General features: G+C 44.9%; 1 protein-coding gene across 2 annotated transcripts in view; it reads left to right on the top strand.

Moving 5' to 3' along the window:
- The window catches only part of LOC106596422 (uncharacterized), a 44410-nt gene extending 24965 nt beyond the window's left edge, over positions 1–19445 (top strand). For both annotated transcript variants that reach the window (XM_082973177.1, XM_082973178.1), the window contains exons 6-11: positions 1105–1176; positions 2019–2120; positions 2364–2459; positions 10532–10675; positions 15351–15442; positions 17257–19445. In XM_082973177.1, the coding sequence (XP_082829303.1) occupies positions 1105–1176; positions 2019–2120; positions 2364–2459; positions 10532–10675; positions 15351–15442; positions 17257–17401 (651 nt within the window). In that variant the 3' untranslated portion in view covers positions 17402–19445. The remainder of the gene's footprint in view (positions 1–1104; positions 1177–2018; positions 2121–2363; positions 2460–10531; positions 10676–15350; positions 15443–17256) is intronic.
- Positions 19446–25015: the final 5570 nt, after the last annotated feature.

Genomic DNA, 25015 nt, shown 5'->3' with positions numbered 1-25015 from the left:
ACCCAAGAAGACTCAAGGCTGTAATCACTGTCAAAGGTGCTTTAACAAAGTATTGAGTAAAAGGTCTGAATACTTATGTAAATGAGATATTTAGGTTTAATTTTTTTATACATTTGCAAACATTTCTAAAATCCTGTTTTTGCTTTGTCATTATGGGGTATTGTGTGTAGATTGATGAGGGGGAAAGATACATTTTAGAATAAGGCTGAACGCACCGTAGTCAGTCAAACTTTCATCAAAGTAGCAGAGTCAGAACTAGTAAGAAAATACATTAATTAGCCAGACGGATTCTCATAGACAGAAAGTATTTATTCACAGTCGACTTGACATGCTTTGTCTTTCAAACACGATATTAATTTGACTTGACGTGTTCACCGGTCAGTCAGAGGGGTGCAGACTTTTTGATTTGAGGGTTTATTACTAATCTTTAAAAACCAAGGCGCTCTTGAAATCTAAGTTTTATATGTCATATGCACGCGATAAAGAAAAGTGTACACAGTGAAAATGTTAACTTGCAATCTGTCATGACTTTTGCTAATAAAAAGTAGAAAAGTATTCAGTAAAACAAATTATATTCATAGTATACACTGAGTATACCAAACATTAAGGACGCCCCTTTTCCCCTCAGAACTTCCTCAGTTCGACGAGACACCACAAGGTGTCGACAGCGTTCCACAGGGATGCTGGCCCATGTTGACTCCAGTGCTTTCCACAGTTGTGTCCAGTTGGCTGGATGTCCTTTGGGTGGAGGACCATTCTTGACTCACACTGGAAACTGTTGTGCGTGAAAAACCCAGCAGCGTTGCAGTTCTTGACACACTCAAACCGGTGTGCCTGACACGATCCATATCTCAATTGTCTCAAGGCTTAAAAATCCTTCTTTAACCCGTCTCCTCCCCCCTTCATCTACACCGATTTCCAAGTGGATTTAACAAGTGACATCAATAAGGGATCATAGATTTCACCTGGATTCACCAGGTCAGTCTGTGTCATGGAAAGAGCGGGTGTTCATAATGTTTTGTGCGCTCAGTGTATAGACATGTTCAACTTCTGCACAATATTAGGTGTCCTTCCGCGGTCTTAACCATGTCTGTCTGTCCCCAGAGGATCCGAGGGCGGCTGTGTCACCAGAGTAAACCCGACACCTTCAACCAGCTGTGGACCACGGAGGAACAGGTACTGATGGGACATTTAAAAAAAATAAAATGTTTTACAAATAATTAATAAATACATTTCGACTAATTTTAAAACTCCTAGTTGTCTCAGCCAAGAGTGTACAACAATATCATACAGATCTGAGATCTCCTCTCTTTAAAGTGTTTTCTTTATTTTTTTTTGTTATTAGTGAGCTTCCTAAATGAGTTGTTTCTGTGTAGAAAGTTATTATTGAACATCCTAAATGAGTTGTTTCTGTGTAGAAAGTTATTATTGAACATCCTAAATGAGTTGTTTCTGTGTAGAAAGTTATTATTGAACATCCTAAATGAGTTGTTTCTGTGTAGAAAGTTATTATTGAACATCCTAAATGAGTTGTTTCTGTGTAGAGAAAGTTATTATTGAACATCCTAAATGAGTTGTTTCTGTGTAGAGAAAGTTATTATTGAACATCCTAAATGAGTTGTTTCTGTGTAGAGAAAGTTATTATTGAACATCCTAAATGAGTTGTTTCTGTGTAGAGAAAGTTATTATTGAACATCCTAAATGAGTTGTTTCTGTGTAGAAAGTTATTATTGAACATCCTAAATGAGTTGTTTCTGTGTAGAGAAAGTTATTATTGAACATCCTAAATGAGTTGTTTCTGTGTAGAGAAAGTTATTATTGAACATCCTAAATGAGTTGTTTCTGTGTAGAAAGTTATTATTGAACATCCTAAATGAGTTGTTTCTGTGTAGAAAGTTATTAATGAACATCCTAAATGAGTTGTTTCTGTGTAGAAAGTTATTAATAAACATCCTAAATGAGTTGTTTCTGTGTAGAAAGTTATTAATAAACATCCTAAATGAGTTGTTTCTGTGTAGAGAAAGTTGGAGCATCTGCTGCTGAAGTTCTCTCCTGAGGAGGTGGAGTCGAAACGCTGGCAGAAGATAGCTGACGCCCTGGGCAACAGGACCGCTAAACAGGTCACACACACACACACACACACACACCACACCACACACGTACAACAATGTACTATCTATCTTTGAGCTAAAAGTTTGTTCTCTCTCTCTCTCTGTGTGTGTGTGTGTGTGTGTGTGTGTGTGTGTGTGTGTGTGTGTGTGTGTGTGTGTGTGTGTGTGTGTGTGTGTGTGTGTGTGTGTGTCGTGCGTGCGTGCGTGCGTGCGTGCGTGCGTGCGTGCGTGCGTGCGCGCGCGCGCGCGCAGGTGGCCAGCCGCGTTCAGAAGTACTTCATCAAGCTGACTAAAGCAGGAATCTCTGTTCCTGGGAGGTCCCCTAACATGTCTATCTACAGCAAAAAGGTATCTAGGTACCCCCTCCCTTAGTGGTTCTCAAACCTCTCCTCTCCCCAGACATTTCCCCGAGGAGGGAGAAGACCCAGATTAGCCAAGGGAGGGGCTGGGTGGGAACGAGGAGAGTAGAATAGAGGACTCAGATTAGCCAAGGGAGGAGATAGGTGGGAAATTAGGAGAGTAGAATAGAGGACTCAGATTAGCCAAGGGAGGATATTATACAGACACAATATGATGCAGGATCTCAAGATACACGGCTTGTCTCAAACAATTGTCCATAGCAGCAACGTTCAGGATATGAAAGTAAATGTAAATGTAAAACGTACAAATAATTACAGATGACAGCGAGTCTATAGCTCGGCCTCTCAGTAGGGTTTCTACTGCAGCTAAAACTACAGCCTAAACGCTAAACAGCTTAACTAGGGATTACCCCCTTTTTTCCAGTTGTATACGCAGCCTAACATTTCCCTTTTACTGGGACTAAAGAGAGTCTACCAGGACAGGTTCAATCAACTGCCCGAAAGCATACAGGACACCTCAAATCTCAAATTGCTATGGAAGGACAATGTCAAATGATGCTCAACCATGAGTTTAGAGAAATGGACCTTCGTTCCTCAAACGCTCCCGCACCAATTAACCAATTAACCAATTAACCACTTTGTTAATAATTAGATGACGTAACACTATGGAAAACAAGATTTCAGTTAATTGCGTTCATTAGTTTTAAATGACCATATTTAGTCACGTCCACTTTACTTTAAAAGACGAGAGTTACATGGATTACAACTACGACTCGGGGGGGGGGGGGGGGGACATGGTTGAACTACACATTAATTATGTAACTCACCACACCTGGCTTAAACCGGAGCAACCATCTCGCTAGCAAACTATTAAGGTCAGCGACACCCCCCCCCCCCCTATTGAAGCAGTTGAAGCATTGTCGATAATAAGTTAATGAAATGCATTTTTAAAACATGGTGACGAGACCAGTCTAAGTCTGCCTCATTACAGAGAGGTTTGAAGACCCCTGGTCAGGGTTTACCCTCTCTGGCTGCCGGGCAGTTGGTGTCTGGGGGGGGGGGGGATTCACACCAACTGTGTTTAGTTCAATAATGAAGTAAAACAGGAACAAGAAGCAATCTGTTGTTGACGATGTTGTTGTTGTTGACGATGTTGTTGTTGTTGACGATGCTGTTGTTGTTGACGATGCTGTTGTTGTTGACGATGCTGTTGTTGTTGACGATGTTGTTGTTGTTGACGATGCTGTTGTTGTTGACGATGCTGTTGTTGTTGACGATGTTGTTGACGATGTTGTTGATAATATTGTTGGTGATGCTGTTGTTGTTGACGATGCTGTTGACAATGTTGTTGTTGACGATGTTGTTGTTGACGATGTTGTTGATAATGTTGTTGTTGATAATATTGTTGGCGATGCTGTTGTTGTTGACGATGTTGTTGTTGACGATGCTGTTGATAATGCTGTTGTTGATAATATTGTTGGTGATGCTGTTGTTGTTGACGATGCTGTTGATAATGTTGTACGACACACACTGACCACACGGTACGACACACTGACCACACGGTACGACTCACTGACCACACGCTACGACTCACTGACCACACGGTACGACTCACTGACCACACGCTGACCACTCACTGACCACACGCTGACCACACACTACGACACACTGACCACACACTACGACACACTGACCACACACTGACCACACGCTGACCACACGCTACGACACACTGACCACACACTATGACACACTGACCACACACTGACCACACAGTACGACACACTGACCACACGCTGACCACTCACTGACCACATGCTGACCACACACTACGACACGCTGACCACACACTACGACACACTGACCACACACTGACCACACACTGACCACACGCTGACCACACGCTACGACACACTGACCACACACTACGACACACTGACCACACACTACGACACACTGACCACACACTGACCACACGCTGACCACACGCTGACGTCTCTACTCCGACAGCACTGACTCTTCACGCTGACCACTCACTACGTCTCTACTCCGCAGCCTCATCTGTCCTCTCCATCTCCCTCCCTCCCTCTCATCTTTCTCTCGCTCCCTCCCTCCCTCCCTCCCTCCCTCCCGCTCCCTCTCCTCTGTCTCTCGCTCGCTCCCTCTCATCTGTCCCTCGCTCCCTTCCCTCCCTCCCTCTCGCTCCCTCTCCTCTGTCTCTCGCTCCCTCCCTCCCTCTCTCTCCCTCTCATCTGTCTCTCGCTCCCTCCCTCCCTCTCTCTCCCTCTCATCTGTCTCTCGCTCCCTCCCTCCCTCTCTCTCCCTCTCATCTGTCTGTCGCTCCCTCCCTCCCTCTCTCTCCCTCTCATCTGTCTCTCGCTCCTTCCCTCCCTCTCTCTCCCTCCCTCCCTCTCTCTCCCTCTCATCTGTCTCTCGCTCCTTCCCTCTCGCTCCCTCCCTCTCTCCCCCTCATCTGTCTCTCGTTCCCTCCCTCCCTCTCTCTCCCTCTCCCTCCCTCCCTCTCTCTCCCTCTCATCTGTCCCTCCCTCCCTCCCTCCCTCCCTCCCTCCCTCCCTCCCTCCCTCCCTCCCTCTCATCTGTCTCTCGCTCCCTCCCTCCCTCCCTCTCTCTCCCTCTCATCTGTCTGTCGCTCCTCCCTCTCTCTCCCTCTCATCTGTCTGTCGCTCCCTCCCTCTCTCTCCCTCTCATCTGTCTCTCGCTCCTTCCCTCCCTCTCTCTCCCTCTCATCTGTCTCTCGCTCCTTCCCTCCCTCTCTCTCCCTCTCATCTCTCTCTCGCTCCCTCCCTCTCTCCCCCTCATCTGTCTCTCGTTCCCTCCCTCCCTCTCAAGATGCTAGTACTGACATTTCTCTCTCTCTCTCTCTCTCTCTCTCATGTGTGTGCAACCTTTAAGAAACGAATAGTCGCTGTTCCCTGCTGAGAGACACAGACATGTGCTGTCCAAGTGCGTCAGCAGTAAAGCTCAGATATACACCCTGTGAAGCAGAGTTAACACCAGCAAGCAGAGCAGAGTTAACACCAGTGAAGCAAGCAGAGTAAACACCAGCAAGCAACCAGAGCAGAGTAAACACCAGTGAAGCAAGCAGAGTAAACACCAGCGAAGCAACCAGAGCAGCAGTGAAACACGCAGCGAGCCAGCAGCAGAGCAGAGTTAACACCAGCGAGCAGAGCAGAGTTAACACCAGCGAGCAGAGCAGAGCAGAGTTAACACCAGCGAGCAGAGCAGAGCAGAGTTAACACCAGCGAGCAGAGCAGAGTTAACACCAGCGAGCAGAGCAGAGTTAACACCAGCGAGCAGAGCAGAGTTAACACCAGCGAGCAGAGCAGAGCGGTTAACACCAGCGAGCAGAGCAGAGTTAACACCAGCGCAGGCAGAGCAGAGTTAACACCAGCGAGCAGAGCAGAGTTAACACCAGCGAGCAGAGCAGAGCGGTTAACACCAGCGAGCAGAGCAGAGTTAACACCAGCGCAGGCAGAGCAGAGTTAACACCAGCGAGCAGAGCAGAGTTAACACCAGCGAGCAGAGCAGAGTTAACACACTGTCCTGAAACAGTCTATATAACACACTGTCTAAATCAGTCTATATAACGCACTGTTTAAACCAGTCTATATAACACACTGTCTGAATCAGTCTATATAACACACTGTCCTGAACCAGTCTATATAACACACTGTCCTAAATCAGTCTATATAACACACTGTCTGAATCAGTCTATATGACACACTGTCTGAATCAGTCTATAAAACACACTGTCCTGAATCAGTCTATATAACACACTGTCTGAATCAGTCTATATAACACACTGTCCCAAACCAGTTTATATAACACACTGTCTGAATCAGTCTATATAACACACTGTCTGAATCAGTTTATATAACACACTGTCTGAATCAGTCTATATGACACACTGTCTGAATCAGTCTATATGACACACTGTCTGAATCAGTCTATATAACACACTGTCTGAATCAGTCTATATAACACACTGTCTAAACCAGTCTATATAACACACTGTCCTGAACCAGTCTATATAACACACGAGTCTATATAACACACTGTCTAAACCAGTCTATATAACACACCAGTCTATATAACACACTGTCTAAATCAGTCTATATAACACACTGTCCTGAACCAGTCTATATAACACACTGTCTATATAACACACTGTCTAAATCAGTCTATATAACACACTGTCCTGAACCAGTCTATATAACACACTGTCTATATAACACACTGTCTAAATCAGTCTATATAACACACTGTCCTGAAACAGTCTATATAACACACTGTCTAAATCAGTCTATATAACGCACTGTTTAAACCAGTCTATATAACACACTGTCTGAATCAGTCTATATAACACACTGTCCCAAACCAGTCTATATAACACACTGTCCTGAACCAGTCTATATAACACACTGTCTAAATCAGTCTATATGACACACCAGTTTAGATAACACACTGTCTAAATCAGTCTATATAACACACTGTCTAAATCAGTCTATATAACACGCTGTCTGAATCAGTCTATATAACACACCAGTCTATATAACACACTGTCCTAAATCAGTCTATATAACACACTGTCTGAATCAGTCTATATAACACACTGTCCTGAACCAGTCTATATAACACACTGTCTGAATCAGTCTATATAACACACTGTCCTAAATCAGTCTATATAACACACGCACGTCTATATAACACACTGTCCTAAATCAGTCTATATAACACACTGTCTGAATCAGTCTATATAACACACTGTCTGAATCAGTCTATATAACACACTGTCTAAATCAGTCTATATAACACACTGTCCTGAACCAGTCTATATAACACACTGTCTAAATCAGTCTATATGACACACTGTCCTGAATCAGTCTATATAACACACCAGTCTATATAACACACTGTCTGAATCAGTCTATATAACACACTGTCTGAATCAGTCTATATAACACACTGTCTAAATCAGTCTATATAACACACTGTCCTGAACCAGTCTATATAACACACTGTCTGAATCAGTCTATATAACACACTGTCTAAATCAGTCTATATAACACACTGTCTAAATCAGTCTATATAACACACTGTCCTGAACCAGTCTATATAACACGCTGTCTGAACCAGTCTATATAACACGCTGTCTGAATCAGTCTATATAACACACTGTCCTGAACCAGTCTATATAACACGCTGTCTGAACCAGTCTATATAACACGCTGTCTGAACCAGTCTATATAACACGCTGTCTGAATCAGTCTATATAACACACTGTCCTGAACCAGTCTATATAACACACCAGTCTATATAACACACTGTCTGAATCAGTCTATATAACACACTGTCCTGAACCAGTCTATATAACACACTGTCCTGAACCAGTCTATATAACACGCTGTCTAAATCAGTCTATATAACACACTGTTGTTAGAATCTTAATATCTCAAACACAGCTGGAGTTATAATCAGTTTCAGGAAGACCTGCTCCGTTCCTTCTCTCGACAGTGGAAGGTGCTGTGTTGATAATCACCCCTAAACTGAACCGAAACTGAACCGAAACTGAACCGAAACTGAACCGAAACTGAACCGAAACTGAACCGAAACTGAACCGAAACTGAACCGAAACTGAACCGAAACTGAACCGAAACTGAACCGAAACTGAACCTAAACTGAACCGAAACTGAACCGAAACTGAACCTAAACTATACCGAAAGTGAACCTAAACTGAACCGAAACTGAACCGAAACTGAACCGAAACTGAACCGAAACTGAACCTAAACTGAACCTAAACTATACCGAAAGTGAACCTAAAGTATGCCGAAACTGAACCTAAACTGAAATTAAACTGAATTTAAACTATACCGAAACTGAACTGAAACTATACCAAAACATATAACAACAGATGAAGTAAAGGATGATGGTAGAAAGGGGGAGAATGGGTGAGTTGATGAGGAGGGGAAGTGAACGATACATAATTATATAAACACTGATTTGTGAATGAAGAACAGGGTCATTCTATTGTACTGATCCATTGTAATTTTAATCTCTACATGGTATGTATCCTCTATCAGTCCACCGAATCCAAGCAGTTTTATCGGTCTACTCTGGCCTGCTTGGAGTACACAGTGGGAGCGTGTGGCATTTACAATGGCAGGAGGGACCAAGAGGAATGGATACACATGCTGAATGAAAACATCTCAGATGGATGAAAAGAATCATGACATCTCTGATCATTCTTCTGATTCTGAGCCTCAGCCTGAACCGCCGAGGCCTAAGAACCGCCGAGGCCTAAGAACCGACGCCGCCGAGGCCTAAGAACCGCCGAGGCCTAAGAACCGACGCCGCCGAGGCCTAAGAACCGACGAGGCCGAGGCCTAAGAACCGCCGAGGCCTAAGAACCGACGAGGCCGAGGCCTAAGAACCGACGAGGCCGAGGCCTAAGAACCGCCGAGGCCTAAGAACCGACGCCGCCGAGGCCTAAGAACCGACGAGGCCTAAGGGCAAAAAAGCCAGAACGGTGCGCACTGAGCACTACCAAATGAAATGGTGAGACAGAAGAGAGGAAGGGATGGCACTGCCTGGGATCAGATCCTGGGGCTGAGACGCGCAAGGAGACACTGTCTGGAATCAGGGACTCTACTGGGACTGAGACGCGCAAGTTGGAAGCATTCATTTCAATCCTGTATGTCCGTGGAGCATTCTGGGAAAGAGCGTGTGTATGGAGAGCTTCTGGTCAGACATGTATGGGACAACTTTCTCCATGTGTTACCTCCGTTTTGACATGTATGGGACAACTTTCTCCATGTGTTACCTCCGTTTTGACATGTATGGGACAACTTTCTCCTTGTGTTACCTCCGTTTTGACATGTATGGGACAACATTCTCCATGTGTTACCTCCGTTTTGACATGTATGGGACAACTTTCTCCTTGTGTTACCTCCGTTTTGACATGTATGGGACATGTGTTACCTCCGTTTTGATGATAAAGAAACGAGAACGCACTGCCTGGAAACAAGACAATATCTCCATGGTATCTGATGTATAAATAATTGACAATTTTTTTGGACTGCTGTAATATCGACGCTTACATTCCTTTTATAACGCCATTATTTATTTTGTGCTTATTTTCACTATTTATCAAGCACACTTGGCACCTGTCATGATGTTTAGGCTACTGATGTTTTCATCATTTTGACCGCGTCTTGCTGACCGTTCACCTTGGTGGTCATTTATTTAATTTTTGTTGTTAATTTTTGTCGTTATAGAAAGAAGCCGTTACCGCATTCCAACACATACGCTCTCCGTTTCATAGTCGTAACAAAGACACTCATTTTACATTTACGTCATTTAGCAGACGCTCTTATCCACAGCGACTTACAAATTGGTGCATTCACCTTATGATATCCAGTGGAACAACCACTTTACAATAGTGCATCTATATCTTTAGGAGGGGGAGGGGGGGGGGTTAGAAGGATTACTTTATCCTATCCCAGGTATTCCTTAAAGAGGTGGGGTTTCAGGTGTCTCCGGAAGGTGGTGATTGACTCCGCTGTCCTGGCGTCGTGAGGGAGCTTGTTAGCTACCACTAGAAATTAAAATGGATGTAAACTACAGTAAACTACAGTTCAATGTTTCCAGGAATAGGCTCAAACTTAGTTTATTACGCTAGATAACTTGGTACACCGATAACATGTATTAAACACTTGAATGGTTTGTCTTTTCGTGTTTTCATCGTTTTTACGTATAGCCCACAGTAACGTAAAGTCATAAATGCTATTGAAGAAGATAAAAACTATGCGTAGTCTAGTAGTACCTAAGACCTTCATAAAACACAACCACATGATTATTTTTGCGAAAGCATATGTCACATGTATTTATTAGACTGTCAGAATGAGGCCCTGTCTTTCTAGTGGTAAAGGAATGTCACTACAAGGAGTCAGATTTATCGGTTACAGGGTCTGCATGTTCTTTAGAAACCTCACTGTAAATGTTAGTCTATGATACTTTCTGTGTGTGTGTGTGTGTGTCCAGGATGAGGAGGGTGTACCTGTGGTGTTGAGACACCTGCCGGAGTACAAGGAGCTTCTGGAGCTGAAGAGGATGAAGAGGATGAAGAAACACAAACTGCAGGAGATCCAGGCTGAGAGTAGCATGGCCCTGCACCATGGATACAAGGTACACACATCACCATGGATACAAGGTACACACATCACCATGGATACAAGGTACACACACCACCATGGATACAAGGTACACACACCACCGTGGATACAAGGTACACACACCACCGTGGATACAAGGTACACACATCACCATGGATACAAGGTACACACACCACCGTGGATACAAGGTACACACATCACCATGGATACAAGGTACATACACCACCGTGGATACAAGGTACACACACCACCGTGGATACAAGGTACACACATCACCGTGGATACAAGGTACACACACCACCGTGGATACAAGGTACACACATCACCATGGATACAAGGTACATACACCACCGTGGATACAAGGTACATACACCACCGTGGATACAAGGTACACACATCACCGTGGATACAAGGTACACACATCACCGTGGATACAAGGTACACACACCACCGTGGATACAAGGTACACACACCACCGTGGATACAAGGTACACACATCACCATGGATACAAGGAGGTTGTTAATCAGCTTTCATACGGGCTTCAAGCTATATCTACTGATTATCTACCCGCGCGTCTCCACTGTCCGCTGGAATGTACACGTACCTGCCAGAGTAAAGGAGGATCCTGGCGGCTCTGTCGTGGTTCAGGTCCACTCCACCCCTTAGACGGCAAGGTAAACGCCAGTAAATACACAGCCGTTCCGAGGGATCACCTTCGACCTTATGGTGAAGCAGTTCTATTTCAGACGGGAGTGGTCTCTTCTAGGAGGACAACGCCCCGTCCCCCCGTCCCCCGTCCCCCCCGCCCACAGGGGCACCAGTGGTCACTGAATGGTTTGATGAGCATGATAACCATGTAAACCATAAGCCACGGCCGTCTCAGACCCCAGGTCTCAACCCAACTGAACACTTATGGGAGATTCTGGAGTGGCGCCTGAGACAGCGTTTTTTTCACCAGTATCAACAAAACACCAAATGAAGGAATATCTCCATGGCAGAATGGTGTCACAACCGTCCAATAGAGTTCCAGACACTCGGTGAATCTATACCGAGGTCCACTGAAGCTGTTCTGGTGGTGACCCAACGCCCTGTCAAGACATTCGATGTTGATGTTTCCTTTATTTTAGCAGTTACCTGAAACTAACTGTCTTTCTCTACTGTCTCTGTCTGTCTGTGTCCTTAGTGTAACTCTGTCCTTAGTGTAACTCTCTCTCCTTAGTGTAATGTGTGGGGTAGCTAGCTAACTCTCTCCTTAGTGTAATGTGTGGGGTAGCTAGCTAACTCTCTCCTTAGTGTAATGTGTGGGGTAGCTAGCTAACTCTCTCCTTAGTGTAATGTGTGGGGTAGCTAGCTAACTCTCTCCTTAGTGTAATGTGTGGGGTAGCTAACGCTCTCCTTAGTGTAATGTGTGGGGTAGCTAGCTAACTCTCTCCTTAGTGTAATGTGTGGGGTAGCTAACTCTCTCCTTAGTGTAATGTGTGGGGTAGCTAGCTAACTCTCTCCTTAGTGTAATGTGTGGGGTAGCTAACTCTCTCCTTAGTGTAATGTGTGGGGTAGCTAGCTAACTCTCTCCTTAGTGTAATGTGTGGGGTAGCTAACTCTCTCCTTAGTGTAATGTGTGGGGTAGCTAGCTAACTCTCTCCTTAGTGTAATGTGTGGGGTAGCTAACTCTCTCCTTAGTGTAATGTGTGGGGTAGCTAGCTAACTCTCTCTCCTTAGTGTAATGAGTGGGGTAGCTAACTCTCTCCTTAGTGTAATGTGTGGGGTAGCTAACTCTCTCCTTAGTGTAATGTGTGGGGTAGCTAGCTAACTCTCTGTCCTTAGTGTAATGTGTGGGGTAGCTAACTCTCTCCTTAGTGTAATGTGTGGGGTAGCTAGCTAACTCTCTCCTTAGTGTAATGTGTGGGGTAGCTAGCTAACTCTCTCTCCTTAGTGTAATGTGTGGGGTAGCTAACTCTCTCCTTAGTGTAATGTGTGGGGTAGCTAACTCTCTCCTTAGTGTAATGTGTGGGGTAGCTAGCTAACTCTCTCCTTAGTGTAATGTGTGGGGTAGCTAACTCTCTCCTTAGTGTAATGTGTGGGGTAGCTAACTCTCTCCTTAGTGTAATGTGTGGGGTAGCTAGCTAACTCTCTCCTTAGTGTAATGTGTGGGGTAGCTAACTCTCTCCTTAGTGTAATGTGTGGGGTAGCTAGCTAACTCTCTCCTTAGTGTAATGTGTGGGGTAGCTAACGCTCTCCTTAGTGTAATGTGTGGGGTAGCTAGCTAACTCTCTCCTTAGTGTAATGTGTGGGGTAGCTAACTCTCTCCTTAGTGTAATGTGTGGGGTAGCTAGCTAACTCTCTCCTTAGTGTAATGTGTGGGGTAGCTAACTCTCTCCTTAGTGTAATGTGTGGGGTAGCTAGCTAACTCTCTCTCCTTAGTGTAATGAGTGGGGTAGCTAACTCTCTCCTTAGTGTAATGTGTGGGGTAGCTAACTCTCTCCTTAGTGTAATGTGTGGGGTAGCTAGCTAACTCTCTGTCCTTAGTGTAATGTGTGGGGTAGCTAACTCTCTCCTTAGTGTAATGTGTGGGGTAGCTAGCTAACTCTCTCCTTAGTGTAATGTGTGGGGTAGCTAGCTAACTCTCTCCTTAGTGTAATGTGTGTGGTAGCTAGCTAACTCTCTCCTTAGTGTAATGTGTGGGGTAGCTAGCTAACGCTCTCTCCTTAGTGTAATGTGTGTGGTAGCTAGCTAACTCTCTCCTTAGTGTGAATGTGTGGGGTAGCTAGCTAACTCTCTCCTTAGTGTAATGTGTGTGGTAGCTAGCTAACTCTCTCCTTAGTGTAATGTGTGGGGTAGCTAGCTAACTCTCTCCTTAGTGTAATGTGTGTGGTAGCTAGCTAACTCTCTCCTTAGTGTAATGTGTGTGGTAGCTAGCTAACTCTCTCCTTAGTGTAATGTGTGTGGGTAGCTAGCTAACTCTCTCCTTAGTGTACCATGTGTGTGGTAGCTAGCTAACTCTCTCCTTAGTGTAATGTGTGGGGTAGCTAGCTAGACTCTCGTCCTTAGTGTAATGTGTGGGGTAGCTAGCTAACTCTCTCTCCAGAGTGTAATGTGTGGGGTAGCTAGCTAACTCTCTCCTTAGTGTAATGTGTGTGGTAGCTAGCTAACTCTCTCCTTAGTGTAATGTGTGTGGTAGCTAGCTAACTCTCTCCTTAGTGTAATGTGTGGGGTAGCTAGCTAACTCTCTCCTTAGTGTAATGTGTGTGGTAGCTAGCTAACTCTCTCCTTAGTGTAATGTGTGGGGTAGCTAGCTAACTCTCTCCTTAGTGTAATGTGTGGGGTAGCTAGCTAACTCTCTCCTTAGTGTAATGTGTGTGGTAGCTAGCTAACTCTCTCCTTAGTGTAATGTGTGTGGTAGCTAGCTAACTCTCTCCTTAGTGTAATGTGTGTGGTAGCTAGCTAACTCTCTCCTTAGTGTAATGTGTGTGGTAGCTAGCTAACTCTCTCCTTAGTGTAATGTGTGTGGTAGCTAGCTAACTCTCTCCTTAGTGTAATGTGTGTGGTAGCTAGCTAACTCTCTCTCCAGAGTGTAATGTGTGTGGTAGCTAGCTAACTCTCTCCTTAGTGTAATGTGTGTGGTAGCTAGCTAACTCTCTCCTTAGTGTAATGTGTGGGGTAGCTAGCTAACTCTCTCCTTAGTGTAATGTGTGTGGTAGCTAGCTAACTCTCTCCTTAGTGTAATGTGTGTGGTAGCTAGCTAACTCTCTCCTTAGTGTAATGTGTGTGGTAGCTAGCTAACTCTCTCCTTAGTGTAATGTGTGGGGTAGCTAGCTAACTCTCTCCTTAGCTGTAATGTGTGTGGTAGCTAGCTAACTCTCTCCTTAGTGTAATGTGTGTGGTAGCTAGCTAACTCTCTCCTTAGTGTAATGTGTGTGGTAGCTAGCTAACTCTCTCTCCTTAGTGTAATGTGTGTGGTAGCTAGCTAACTCTCTCCTTAGTGTAATGTGTGTGGTAGCTAGCTAACTCTCTCTCCTTAGTGTAATGTGTGGGGTAGCTAGCTAACTCTCTCTCCAGAGTGTAATGTGTGGGGAAGCTAGCTAACTCTCTCCAGAGTGTAATGTGTGTGGTAGCTAGCTAACTCTCTCCTTAGTGTAATGTGTGTGGTAGCTAGCTAACTCTCTCTCCAGAGTGTAATGTGTGTGGTAGCTAGCTAACTCTCTCCTTAGTGTAATGTGTGTGGTAGCTAGCTAACTCTCTCCTTAGTGTAATGTGTGTGGTAGCTAGCTAACTCTCTCCTTAGTGTAATGTGTGTGGTAGCTAGCTAACTCTCTCCTTAGTGTAATGTGTGTGGTAGCTAGCTAACTCTCTCTCCAGAGTGTAATGTGTGTGGTAGCTAGCTAACTCTCTCCTTAGTGTAATGTGTGGGGTAGCTAGCTAACTCTCTCTCCAGAGTGTAATGTGTGTGGTAGCTAGCTAACTCTCTCCTTAGTGTAATGTGTGGGGTAGCTAGCTAACTCTCTCTCCAGAGTGTAATGTGTGTGGTAGCTAGCTAACTCTCTCCTTAGTGTAATGTGTGGGGTAGCTAGCTAACTCTCTCTCCAGAGTGTAATGTGTGTGGTAGCTAACTAACTCTCTCTCCAGAGTGTAATGTGGTATCTTTTAAAAAAATCTTTCATCTGAGACTTGCTAATGTTTCTCTCTGCAGTGTGACGTGTGTGGTGTGGAGCCTATCCAGGGATTGCGATGGCATTGTCAGGACTGTCCCTCAGACAACGCTGTGGACTTGTGCTCCGACTGGTGAGTCCAGCCCGGCTGGGGGTTCAGTAGGCTAATGATTTTAAATGGACTTAAAACAGGAAGGTTTTAACTCCCATTATATACCTTGCCTGCATTGATGCGTGTGTCATTGTATTTGGCTGGGCTCTGTTCAGTATGCTTGAAACGTGTTAAAACTTTTTTGGGGGAAACGCACGTAAAATACAATGTGTGGCACAATACAATAATACCAGTTTATACCAGTAAAAATGCCGCTAAAATACAGGAGGAGTTTATTTTCAAATTTTTTGAGTTAGTTCATTGATGCATGTGCAAACAAACCCCCTTTTCTTTTTAATCAATTGCCGTAATTAACATGTCTGAACCCTGTCCCCACCTCCAGCCTGTGGAAGACAATACTTCCCCTTCATAGCTTCCTACACCGGCATAGCAGCCTTGTTGCGTATGCAGTACATCTCTGTTTTAACTGTTTCCTTGCTGTGTATTAACCCATATTTCCTCTGTTTTTTCCCCCCTACCACGGTACAAGAAATGTGTTATAGTGTCTGGTCCAGCGACGGTGTGTTTGTGCCCGTAGGCGACGTTGTTGCCGATGATGTCTGGTGAGGACCTGCCTTACAACAGGCCTACAAGCCCTCAGTCCAGCCTCTCTCGGCCTATTGCGGACAGTCTGAGCGCTGATGGAGGGATTGTGCGTTCCTGGTGTAACTCGGGTAGCTGTTGTTGCCATCCTGTACCTGTCCCGCAGGTGTGATGTTCGGATGTACCGATCCTGTGCAGGTGTTGTTACACGTGGTCTGCCACCGCGAGGACGATCAGCTGTCCGTCCTGTCTCCCTGTAGCACTGTCTTCGGCGTCTCACAGTACGGACATTGCAATTTATTGCCCTGGCCACATCTGCAGTCCTCATGCCTCCTTGCAGCATGCCTAAGGCACGTTCACGCAGATGAGCAGGGACCCTGAGCATCTTTTGGTGTTTTTCAGAGTCAGTAGAAAGGTCTTTTTAGTGTCCTACGTTTTTATAATTGTAACCTTAATTGCCTACCGTCTGTAAGCTGTTAGTGTCTTAACGACCGTTCCACAGGTGCATGTTCATTAATTGTTTATGGTTCATTGAACAAGCATGGGGAAACCGTGTTTAAACCCTTTACAATGAAGATCTGTGAAGTTATTTAGATTTTTTATGAATTATCTTTGAAAGACAGGGTCCTGAAAAAAGGTACGTTTATTTTTTTGTTGATGAGTTTATGTGTTTGAGGGTGTTGTCCTACTGGAAGACCCACAACCTTCAACAAGAGACACAGTTTTTGTACCCTGGGTTGAACAGAGAATGATTAAGAAGAGTTGATGGACTGTTCTGGTGTGGCCAGCGAAGATTCATAACTTATGACAAGATCTGACAACAGCAGTTGGTGGAGGTCACCCTTCAAACGTTGGACGAATTAGAGCTGTTTGCTGCTGAAGAATGGGACAAATTTCCAGAAGAAAAGTGCAGCAAAGCTCATTGCTGGATACAAGAATCATTTGTCTGCAGTTGCCTTGACCAAGTATTAGCTCTGGGGTGACACTACCATTTGTCCATACCATTTGTCTTAAGTTTACAATTTTAATTTAGAAAAATAGAGTTTACAAAAATAAATAAAATGGGTTCTGAAATATCTAAAAAACCGTTATCAAGGTGTGGTGACCAACTTTCTATTGAAGAAATAGGGAATTATTTAAGAGAAGTACAATGGTGTCAATATATTTGGCCCCAACTGTATAAGGTGTATGTGGAATCCTTTTTCCATTGGCCATTTATTAACCTGTATTTCTCCTGTGTTTACCTCCTCCAGCCTGTACAAGACAGAGAGCCACGCGCCCAGCCACCATCTGGAGCCTGTCCATCACCATGAGACCTTCCTAGACATGGACTACAGTCTGGCTCAGACCCCTGGATATAACTACCTGGACCCCAGCTACTACCCTGCTAACAGATGACGGCATGGCCCCTAATCTCAGCCCTAGGGCCACAGTTACAGACCCCTAGCTTCCTGGTTCAGCCCTGGGGCCATAGCTACAGACCCCTAGCTTCCTGGTCCAGCCCTGGGGCCACAGTTACAGACCCCAAGCTTCCTGGTCCAGCCCTGGGGCCACAGCTACAGACCCCTAGCTTCCTGGTCCAGCCCTGGGGCCATAGCTACAGACTCCTAGCTTCTTGGTTCAGCCCTGGTGCCACAGTTACAGACCCCTAGCTTCCTGGTCCAGCCCTGGGGCCACAGTTACAGACCCCTAGCTTCCTGGTCCAGCCATGGGGCCACAGTGTTACAGACCCCTAGCTTCCTGGTCCAGCCCTGGGGCCACAGCTACAGACTCCTAGCTTCTTGGTTCAGCCCTGGTGACACAGTTACAAACCAAAAGCTTCCTGGTCCAGCCCTGGGGCCACAGTTTCAGCTACACTCAAGCGACCCTTAGCCTCAGCCAGCCAGCCCCAGGCTGAGCTCAACCTACAGAACCGGCAGGCCACACTGTGTTTGGCTCCAGACCTCGAGAACCTAGACAGCTCTCAGTCCAGCTACCCTGCTCACCTCACCCCACTAGCCCAGCAGGATGGCAGGCATTGTGTCTCTGACGGCTGGCTGGGTGGGGTGGGGGGGGGGGGGTTACCATAACAACCAAACAAAGGAACATAATGGAAATATATAAAAAAAAACACTTTAAAATTAAATTTAAAAAACTGAAAAAGGCACACCGACATTCCTGAGTGCCGAGACAGAAGAGGGTCCTCTCCGCTTCTCCTCCCTCCCGCCTCTTCTCCTCCCTCCTCTTCTCCTTCTCTCCTCCTCCTCTCCTCCCTCCTCCTCTCCTCTCCTCCCTCCTCTTCTTCTTCTCCTCCTCTTCTCCTTCTCTCCTCCTCCTCTTCTCCTCTCCCTCTCCTCCCTCCTCTTCTTCTTCTCCTCCTCTCCTCCCTCCTCCTCTCCTCCCTCCTCTTCTCCTCTCTCTCCTCCTCTCCTCCCTCCCGCCTATTCTCTCTCTCCTCCCTCCTCTTCTTCTCCTCCCTCCTCTTCTCCTTCACTTCTCCTCCTCTCCTCCCTCCTCTTCTCCTCCCTCCTCTTCTTCTTCTCCCTCCTCTTCTCCTTCACTTCTCCTCCTCTCCTCCCTCCTCTTCTTCTTCTCCTTCTCTCCTCCCTCCTGCCTATTCTCTTCTCCTCCTCTCCTCCCTCCTTTTCTCCTTCTCTTCTCCTGCTCTGCTCCCTCCTCTTCCTCTCCTCCTGGTTTAGTGGGCCTACTACTATTCAGGGTCATGTTCACCTAACGGAAGAAAACTGACAAACGGACAGGGACTACCTGACGTTTTTTCGTTTTCTATCGCAAAATGTTTTTTTGTTGTTGCTACGTTTTGAACTAATGAATATGACCCTGAGGGCTGAGACTGGTAGTGTGGTGATGGTAGTGTGATGATCTCAAAGTTATGTTGATGAGAGTGAATATGTTCCCAGATGGGTAGATGTCTGTATTTGAGTAGGTGGGTACGTACGGGGCCTGTTATGGAATATGGGTTGGTGCCCATGAGAGGCATCTCTTTGATTCCTACCAGGTTTTTAAACCAATCACAGGACAAGATATGCTGACGTAACCCACATGGCGGGTGTTATCAGATGCAGCCATGGTAACGGACCCCTGATACATCTTCACCTCACGTCTCCATGGTAACGGACCCCTGATACACCTCCAACGCACGTCTCCATGGTAACGGACCCCTGATACATCTTCACCTCAAGGTCTCCATGGTAACGGACTCCGATACACCTCCACCTCATGTCTCCATGGTGACAGATCCTGATACACCTCCACCTCACGTCTCCATGGTAACAGACCCTGATACTTCACGTCTCCATAGTAACAGATCCTGTTTCACCTCCACCTCTTCTTTCCTCGCCTTTTTCCCTCTCTCCTCACCACTCTTCTCCTTCCTCTATCCCGCCCTCTCTCTCCTCACCACTCTTCTCCTTCCTCTATCCCGCCCTCTCTCTCCTCCCCTCTCCCTCCTCTATCCCTCCCTCTCTCTCTCCTTCCTCTCTATCCCTCCCTCCCTCCCTCCTCTCTCTCTCCCTCCTCTCCTCCCTCCCTCCCTCTCCCCTTCCTCTAAACCTTGTTCAGTTTCCAACAGAGAAGCACTACAGCACCGAAAGCACACAAGCTGAAGGAAGACTTGTGAAACTTAAACTTACGATGAAAAATATGATTTGGTTTTTCTTTTCGATGTGGTTGATCATGTGGTTGATTATGTGTGTAATTTGGTGCCCATGAGAGACATGTCTTTTGATTCCCACCAGGTTGTGTCATAACAGATGCTATGGTGAAAAGTAGCCCAGTGGTAACTATGACACGACGTCAAGTTAGTTACGTAAAGTCTGTGTGCCATTTTTTTATGTTTGGAGAAATCCCACCCTTCTCTGAACCCTCTGACCTTGACCTTTAACCCATGACCTCGGAGTCTGACCTCTATGAACCTGCCCCATCTCATCTAGATCAAGGTTCTCCATAGAGAATGATAGAGGCCTCTAGTGGCCAAAAAGGCCGTTAACATGGACAGCGCCATTGAGGACTTCTACCATTTTAATGTAGTCAATTAAATTAATTAAATTAAGTTGGAGTCCGACCGGGTCATCAGGAGGAATCAACCAATCGTGAAGAAGAAAATGTACTACTTCAAAATGGCGCTGCCCACGCTATCATGGCACCGATACAAAGATGAGTCCTCTATCTATCCTCTATGGGGGTTCTTCAACCCTGTTCCTGGAGTGCTACTGTCTTGTAGGTTTTCGCTCCAACCCTAATCTAGTCCACCTGATGTTAATAATTAGCTGGTTGATCAGCTGAATCAAAAGGAACAGGGTTGGAGTTAAAACCTACAGGATGGTATCTCTCCAGGAACAGGGTTGGAGTTAAAACCTACAGGAGGGGTATCTCTCCAGGAACAGGGTTGGAGTTAAAACCTACAGGAGGGTATCTCTCCAGGAACAGGGTTGGAGTTAAAACCTACAGGAGGGGTATCTCTCCAGGAACAGGGTTGGAGTTAAAACCTACAGGAGGGGTATCTCTCCAGGAACAGGGTTGGAGTTAAAACCTCCAGGATGGTATCTCTCCAGGAACAGGGTTGGAGTTAAAACCTACAGGAGGGGTATCTCTCCAGGAACAGGGTTGGAAAGCCCTGTTATAGATCCTCTTGTAATCGAACCCGTCTGCTTGCTTAGAGCCCCATTTAAAAGATTGTATTTTTATGAACCTATTTAAAAACAACAAGAGAAGAATCAAGGAGGAAGTGGTGATTGTCTAGACTAGGGGTTCTCATTCTGCCTCCTCCCCTCCCGGGTGCACGTTTTTGCCCTAACGCTACACAGCCGATTCAAATCATCAAAGATTGATGATGACGAGTTGGTTATTTGTAATCGTTTGTGTAGCGTTAGGGCAAAAAGCCCAAAACGTGCACCCGGGAGGGGAGGAGGCAGGAACGAATGAGAACCCCTAGTCTAGAAGGGATACAGCTTTTATCAAAATGTAGTTTTCGTAGCAGGTTGGGAGAATTAGGTTAAATTACTTTGGACTTCAATTTGACAAGCTGTATCCCATCTAGACATGACTGTAGATTTGGTTGTGCTTGATGAGTAGACACCATTTCGTATGGATTTTGTTTTGTTGTCCCCCCTCATCCCTCCTCTCCCTCCATGCTTCAATATCTGTGTATTACGGTATGTTCTTAAATCATGTCAAGGAGATCAGTGAAAATAAAAATGTGAAAATATAATTTCTACATCCGGAGAATCCTGCAGCATTCTTTGGTTTTGTTATGCGTGCCTCCAGTAAATTACAATATATTAGAAGTAGGCAGTCATTTGTGACAAAACAAAGCCATGTTGACTTTATTAATTGATTCTATATATTTAGAGAGAATATTTATTCCCCAGTTACTATTATTTGACAAGTAATTATGTTAAGATCATGGTCTCTTACAAATTAGCCCTGAGTTAAAGATTCACATGTCAAATACCAAAACCCTATTATTCTACAAAACAAACACATTACTCAGTAAAGACTGTTAGCCACCAGGGAGCGCTGTTGTATTGGCTTTGACTGGTGGGCATGTTGGGCCCACACGGATAATATTTATATATTTTGGAGTTATTTATAAAAGATACATTTTTGTTTTAGCAAAGCGTCTCATCTACCATCTATGAGGCATGATTTATGGTGCCATGGCATCCACCATATTTGTTCAAGTAGAGTGGATGGAACACAGTGGGATGATGTACCTAATAAACTGGCCAGTGAGTGTATACAATAGGATGATGTACCTAATAAACTGGCCAAGTGAGTGTATACAATCTGTAGAATATTATATACAATAGGATGGTGTACCTAATAAACTGGCCAGTGAGTGTATACAATCTGTAGAATATTATATACAATAGGATGGTGTACCTAATAAACTGGCCAGTGAGTGTATACAATCTGTAGAATATTATATACAATAGGATGGTGTACCTAATAAACTGGCCAAGTGAGTGTATACAATAGGATGGTGTACCTAATAAACTGGCCAGTGAGTGTATACATTCTGTAGAATATTATATACAATAGGATGGTGTACCTAATAAACTGGCCAGTGAGTGTATACAATAGGATGGTGTACCTAATAAACTGGCCAAGTGAGTGTATACAATAGGATGGTGTACCTAATAAACTGGCCAGTGAGTGTATACAATCTGTAGAATATTATATACAATAGGATGGTGTACCTAATAAACTGGCCAGTGAGTGTATACAATAGGATGGTGTACCTAATAAACTGGCCAAGTGAGTGTATACAATAGGATGGTGTACCTAATAAACTGGCCAGTGAGTGTATACAATCTGTAGAATATTATATACAATAGGATGGTGTACCTAATAAACTGGCCAAGTGAGTGTATACAATAGGATGGTGTACCTAATAAACTGGCCAGTGAGTGTATACAATAGGATGGTGTACCTAATAAACTGGCCAGTGAGTGTATACATTGTGTAGAATATTCCCAATACTGCACAAATAAGTCAGGAAGTCCAGGTTTAGCAAAGGAACTGCCTTTATTAGTATTTACTCAACAAGCGCTTAGAGCTGTGACATTGTCTCTTATGACAAGAAGCCTGCAACCAGCTATATAGAATAAAATGCAATAGTCTGTTATTAGTTATATATATATATATTCAGTATGCTTCAAAAGTTTGGACACACCTAATTCAAGGGTTTTCCTTTATTTTTTTACTATTTCCACATTGTAGAATAATAATGAAGACTTCAAAACTATGAAATGACACATATGGAATCATGTATTAACCCAAAAAAGTGTTAAAAATGTTTTTTTAAACTTTATTTAAGTAGGCAAGTCAGTTAAGAACAAATTCTTATTTACAATGACGGCCTACACCAGCCAAATCCCCTCCCCTAACCCGAATGATGCTGAGACAATTGTGCGCAGCCCTATCACGGCCTGGTTGTGATACAGCCCGGGATCGAACCAGGGTCTGTAGTGAAGCCTCTATCACTGAGATGCAGTGCCTTAGAGCTCTGCGCCAGATTCTTCAAAGAAGCCATCCTTCTCTCAAACAGCTTCACCTGGAATGCTTTTCCAACAGTCTTGAAGGAGTTCCCACATATGCTGAGCACTTGTTGGCTGCTTTTCTTCACTCTATTTATTTCTTTTTTATTTCACCTTTATTAACCAGGTAGGCCAGTTGAGAACAATTTCTCATTTACAACTGCAAAGCAGTGTGACAAAAACAACGCAGACTTACACATGGCATAAACAAACGCACAGTCAATAACACAATAGAAATTCTATATACAGTGTGTGCAAATGAAGTAAGGAGGTAAGGCAATAAATAGGCCATAGTGGCAAAATAATTACAATTTAGCATTAACACTGGAGTGATAGATGTGCAGATGAGGATGTGCAAGTAGAAATACTGGGGTGCAAAGAGCAGGGGGAAAAAATATGGGGATGGGGTAGGTAGTTGGTTGGATGGGCTATTTACAGATGGGCTGTGTACAGGTACAGTGATTGGTAAGCTGCTCTGACAGCTGAAGTTAGAGAGGGAGATTGGTCATTGGCAGCAGAGAACTGGAAGGAAAGGCGGCCAAAGGAGGAGTTGGCTTTGGGGATGACCAGTGAAATATACCTGCTGGAGCACGTGCTATGGGTGGGTGTTGCTATGGTGACCAGTGAGCTGAGATAAGGCGGAGCTTTACCTAGCATAGACTTATAGATGACATGGAGCCAGTGGGTTTGGCAACAAATATGTAGCGAGAGCCAGCCAATGAGAGCATACAGGTTGCAGTGGTGGGTGGTGTATGGGGCTTTGGTGACAAAACGGATGGCACTGTGATAGACTGCATCCAGTTTGCTGAGTAGAGTGTTGGAGGCTAGTTTGTAAATGACATCGCTGAAGTCAAGGATCGGCAGGATAGTCAGTTTTACGAGGGTATGTTTGGCAGCATGAGTGAAGGAGGATTTGTTGCGAAATAGGAAGCCGATTCTAGATTTAACTTTGGATTGGAGATGTTTAATGTGAGTCTGGAAGGAGAGTTTACAGTCTAACCAGACACTGCGGTATTTATAGTTGTCCACATATTCTAAGTCAGAACCGTCCAGAGTAGTGATGCTAGTCGGGCGGGCAGGTGCGGGCAGCGATCGGTTGAAGAGCATGCATTTAGTTTAACTAGCGTTTAAGAGCCGTTGTAGGCCACGGAAGGAGTGGTTTATGGCGTTGAAGCTCGTATGGAGGGTTGTTAACACAGTGTCCAAAGAAGGGCCAGAAGTATACAGAATGGTGTCGTCTGCTTAGAGGTGGATCAGAGACTCACCAGCAGCAAGAGCGACATCATTGATGTATACAGAGAAGAGAGTCGACCCGAGAATTGCACCCTGTGGCACCCCCATATAGACTGCCAGAGGTCCAGACAACAGGCCCTCTGATTTGACATAATGAACTCTGTCTGAGAAGTAGTTGGTGAGCCAGGTGAGGCAGTCATTAGAGAAACCAAGGCTGTTGAGTCTGCCGATAAGAGTACGGTGATTGACAGAGTCGAAAGCCTTGGCCAGGTCGATGACGACGGCTGCACAGTACTGTCTTTTATCGATGGCGGTTATGATATCGTTTAGGACCTTGAGCGTGGCTGTGGTGCACCCGTGACCAACTCTGAGGCCCGACTCATCCCAAACCATCTCAATTGGGCCATTGTCCTGTTGAAAAACAAATGATAGTCCCACTAAGCCCAAACCAGATACGATGGCGTGTTTCGCTGCAGAATGCTGTGGTAGCCATGCTGGTTAAGTGTGCCTTGAATTCTAAATAAATCACAGACAGTGTCACCAGCAAAGCACCCCCACATCATCACACCTCCTCCTCCATGCTTCACGGTGGGAACCACACATGTGGAGATCATCCGTTCACCTACTCTGCGTCTCAAAAAGACACAGCAGTTGGAAGCACAAATCTTACATTTGGACTCATCAGACCAAAGGACAGATTTCCACCAGTCTAATGTCCATTGCTTGTGTTTCTTGGCCCAAG

The sequence above is a fragment of the Salmo salar genome, chromosome 03 (genome assembly GCF_965601325.2).
Source record: "Salmo salar chromosome 03, fSalSal1, whole genome shotgun sequence".
In the NCBI taxonomy this organism is placed as follows: Eukaryota; Metazoa; Chordata; class Actinopteri; order Salmoniformes; family Salmonidae; genus Salmo; species Salmo salar.
This window is presented reverse-complemented; position numbering and strand designations above follow the sequence as displayed.